General features: G+C 48.8%; 1 gene segment (V, D, J or C); it reads right to left on the bottom strand.

Annotated features, from left to right (window-relative positions):
- Positions 1-3,302: 3,302 nt before the first annotated feature.
- On the bottom strand, positions 3,303-4,319 carry LOC119525049. The segment is given in 3 exon segments: positions 3,303-3,307; positions 3,742-4,089; positions 4,210-4,319. Coding segments are annotated over 3 exon segments (399 nt in total).
- Between the last annotated feature and the right edge of the window lie 472 nt (positions 4,320-4,791).

The raw sequence follows: 4,791 nt of genomic DNA, 5'->3' as shown, positions 1-4,791 counted from the left end.
GCCCCAGCCTCCTTGTCTCCCCCACCCTCTGCCAGGGGAGGGGCTCTTCATGCAAATTTGCTTCCACCCACTGCCTGCCCAGCCCCTCCCTGAGCCCTGATGTGGAGCTCAGCTCACACTGTAGACTGAGGAGGAGGAGGGTGTGGTTACCTCTGGGGGGAGCCTGGGAGGAAGCAACTGCTGAGATGACACAAAGGTCCCTGCTCAGGGGAATCTTCTAGAATCAGGAGGATGGAGCACCTGAATGTCCATCAGTGAGCACAGGACCCACCCACCCCAAGCCAGGGCCCTTTGAGTGGATGGTATTTACTGAACCCCAATATAGTCCCATAGCACACCCTGCTGGTCACAGGGCCCAATGTCAGCATGGCCCCAGGACCTGAGAACCAAGAGTCTTTCAACCCCTCTCCACCTCACCCTCTGTCCAAGTATGGATGGTCTCATTCCTAGATATGATGTGCTTGATTACTATTTTTAAAATCATGTTATTATGGAAAGTTTTGAAGTTACAAAAAAAAATATGGAGAATAGCCCATGGACCCTTTCCATCATTATCCAGCTTAAATTATAAATATGACTCAACTTGTTTAAATTATACAAGTCTGTTCACCACATCCCACAGCCTCACTCAATAATTAAAACAGGCTATAAATATATCACTTCAATAGTATATTATGTAGCATATAATTGCATTTTTGTAATGTTCCCAAACTCATACTTTAAAAGTAACTAGTTTCCAATCAATTTAGTTTTAGTCTCCCCAGTGGTTAAGCTAACTGTTGTACTGCATTGGGCACAGAATGACTCTGGGGAAGCAGGAAGTGGTGGTCCCAGGAGTGAATCAGAGGACAATGAGATCCCATGATTAATAAATCCCATGGGGATTTGGAGGAAGACATTAGAATGGCAAGTCAGAAGGAAAAGATGAGTTTTCAAGATGTTGAGGAGAGAGAACCCACACATCTGGTTATCAGCTGGACCTCTGGATCAGGGAGAGAGGTGTCCATTGTAAATCTGAGGTTTCTCATCTTGTGGATCACTTGGGTGGTCCTGATGTTACCTCTGGGAGAGACATCAGAGAGAAGCTGTAGAGGCAGCTGTGGTAAGGGTTTGTGTTTCTCTTTTGGAAAAGTAGGTAAAGTGAATTGAAATAGGTGGAGATATGAAACTTCAGCTCTGGGAGGGTCTGGGCTCTCCATGAGCTTCTTGCAGTAGCAGTGAGATGCACCATGACAGATGGGGACTGTGAACATGGGATGAGTCAAAGGCCTAGAAAGGACACTTAGGAACCTCTATCTACTGTGAGTTAAGTTGGAGAGACACAAATGCCCATTTGTAATTTGAGAAAATTTGTCATTTACTTGTTCAAGATTGTCTACAATTATTTGTGAAAGAAATATTTATTAAGCACCTGCTGTGGTCTTGGTTCCCAAATAACAAAGTAATTTGAGCAGTTTGCAGAGAACATGGCCTGTTTTTGTGCTCCCACCAGGGACTCTGAGAGGAGTGAGAACAACAAAATTTCTATTAGCTTTCAGGTGTCTCAAACACATGGTCCCAGGGAGAAAGGGCACCAGATGGGAATTAGAGAGTGCCCCACAGCACCACTTCCTCCTCCCACTCATCCTCTGCTCTCCTAGGTGACAGGGTCACAGTTTCTCTTCAAACCTCCCACACCCCCTCCCAACATAATGGCTTTAATCTGAACAGGAGTCCTCATTTCCTGGCAAGATCAAAGACATAAGATTTTCCACCCACCATGGACATTTGGGATAATTCACAGGTGGGGAAGGACTTAAATTTATTCTACTGCATTTGTTCATTTTTTTAAAAAAATATACTCTGAATTTTATTACTTCCCTTATGGTTACAGTTAATAGGATTAATCCTATGTGTGTATAATTCCATTGATGTATTAACAAAAATTTTCAATAATATATGTTTATAAAAAGTGTCCACCATTTATCTTCTTCATAGAGAGGCAGATATTCATAAAGTACATGAAGTTTCAAATACAAGAAGAGTATTGAAAAGGTTGGTGATAATGAAGATGGCACGAGTCTAAAGAAATAACCCAGGGCATGAGCAGATGCAGTGCTGCATGATGGGTCATCAGAGAATTCTCTACATGGGAAGGATAGGAGATCCTGGAGGGTGTCATCTGAGGATGAAGATGGAAACCCAGATTACCTAAGGTTTCCAAGCTAAGGAATGATCTACACAGCCTGGACCAGAACAGAGGACACCTGGGGGGCTGGGTAGAGGGACACCTGGGCCTCCCAGGTTACATGTGCTGGACTCTGCCCTCTTGTCATCCTCACTCAGAATGAGGGGGACATTTTTTTGCTCAAGTTGATCTTCTTTGCATTGGGAGACCAGTAAGGAGAGGTATTATTTTACTTGACCCATAAAGATAAACTGAGTTGACAGCATCATTCCCTCTAGGTTTAGTAGCACAGGGGACAGCAGAAGCCAAGTTCTGAGATGGTGTGGGGCACAGGGAAGGATACGGCAGTGGTGGGTCAGGCAGCAGAGATAAGGGCAGATCCTTACCTCACTTTCCCATGGGACAGGAGCTCTTGGTGGCATCATGGTGTATCCAGCTGTGTGACAGTGATGCTCAGCCTCAACCTCAGGCTGGATCCCAGGACTGGGAAAGGAGACTGACAAAACCCAGACATGGAGAACTGGGCCAAATCCCTGAAGGATGATCACTGCTGGACTAGGTACAAACTCAGGGCTCTGCGTGGGAGCCCTTGGTATAGGTTTCCATGGTAGCCTTCTGTATTTTGCTTCTCCTGTGCAGGAGATGGTGACCTGGGGCCCCGGGGCCTTCTCAGAAGCTTCATGGAGTGGACTTACTTCTTGCAACACTGGGAGTATTCTGCTCCATGATATTCCACAGACCCATCCCTAAGCACAGATTTGCTCAAAAGCTTCAGTAGGGAATGAGAGGAGAGGAGAACCCAAGTCTGTATCTGCGGGTTCAGGAAAACCCAGCTACAGGTGCTCTAATGGGTACTGAGGGGAATCAGCTCTAGGAAAGTCCCATCAGTGGGGCCTCCTCCACTCAAAATCATTGGAGCAGGCTGTGGGTCTGCAAACATGGAGCCTCCAGCACCTTCATCATTTCAATCCCTCCAAGAGGTTTGCTGGCACAGTCTCCAAAATCCCTGCATGCCTGGCACCCTCTTACTGACATTACACATGAAAGAGTAGGTACCAGTGAGTGAGCCAGGCCAGTTCTGCACCAGATTCCCCCAGGGCCTTCATCTTCACCCTGCACTTCACACCATAGTGCCTCAACCTGGGAACACAGGGGGCCTCGGCCAGCCCTGAACACAGGCATCAGGGAGGACAGGGGAAGGCTCTGCAATGACTTCCAATGTGCAGCCTCCATGTGTTGAGGGACAGTCCATGTGCTTGAACATCCAGGAGACTCTAACAAAAGAGAATGCTGGGGACAACACAGGGGCCTTCCTCCAAAAGATAAAGGCCAGCCATCCTCACAGGCTTTGATCCTCTGAAACATTTGTCACCTGGATTAGTTTCAATATCATGAATTGTGTTCTTTGCTTTTTGTTTTCTGAGATCTCAGAAACACTGACTGACAATTGGGAAATTGGAGGAGAGCTCTCATAAGCCAGAAGCTAATTCCAGGCATAATAGGTGGACATGAAAGTTACTATAATAGAAAAGAGCTATGGTCCAAAGCCTGAGCAGCTGGGGTTTTTGTCCCACTTCCCCATTGGCCTGTGTCACTGTGAGCAGCACTGCTGTGCCAGATCAAACAGTAATAGTCAGCCTCATCTTCAGCCTGGAGCCCAGAGATGAGCAGAAGGCCAGCATTGGCCGAGGTGTCTTTGGATCCAGAGAAGCGGCTGGGGACCCCGGAGCCCTGGTGCTTGTTTGAGTCTGAGTAGTAGTACAGGAGATACCGGGGAGGGCTCCCTGGCTTCTGCTGGTACCAGTTTATGTAGTAGCCACCAACACTGAGGCCACTGCTGAGGGTGCAGGTGAGTCTCACAGAGGATCCCAGAGATGCAGAGAGGGAGGGTGGCTGGGTCACCACAGGCTGGGAGAGGGAACCTGCAAACACAGACACTCATGAGTGACCAGGCATGGACCAGGGTGAAGCTCCTGCAGGTCTGAATGAGAGGGGTTGATGCAGGCTGGGGGCTTCCCCGGGTGTCTGCAGCCTGTCCCTACCTGTGCAGTGAGAGAGGAGCATGAGGAGGAGAGGGGTCCAGGCCATGGTGGACACAGCCCTGTGTGGCCCACAGTGGAGCTGGGCTGCCCCAGCCTCCTTTTCTCTCCCACCCTCTGCCAGGGGAGGGGCTCTTCATGCAAATTTGCTTCCACCCACTGCCTGCCCAGCCCCTCCCTGAGCCCTGATGAGGAGGATGAGGGTTGGGTTTGCCCCTTGGGAGAGCCCTGGGAGGAAGCAGCTGCTGAGATGACACAAAGCCCCTTGCTCAGGGGACTCTGCCAGGCAGAGAGGATGCAGCTGCTGAGTCCCCATCAGAGAGCACAGGGCCCAGCCCCTCTTTGAGTGAATGGTCCTTACTGTGCCCCAGTGTAGGAAACCCAGGGCAGTCCCACAGGGCCCCCTGCTGGTCACAGGACAGGACATCACCATTGCTGAAAGGCCTGGGATCTTGGCTGTGAATTTCCTGCTCACCAGGCCAATCACTGTTTATGTGAAACACAGAAGGACTGAATCCTACTTTTTGTGATTCTGACACACTATGCTTGATTACTAAACAGTTTTCCATTTCCAGAAAGGCTATT

Source organism: Choloepus didactylus (genome assembly GCF_015220235.1).
Source record: "Choloepus didactylus isolate mChoDid1 chromosome 23 unlocalized genomic scaffold, mChoDid1.pri SUPER_23_unloc4, whole genome shotgun sequence".
Classification (NCBI taxonomy): domain Eukaryota; kingdom Metazoa; phylum Chordata; class Mammalia; order Pilosa; family Megalonychidae; genus Choloepus; species Choloepus didactylus.
The sequence above is the reverse complement of the archived record's forward strand: the minus strand, read 5'-3'. Positions and strand labels throughout refer to the sequence as shown.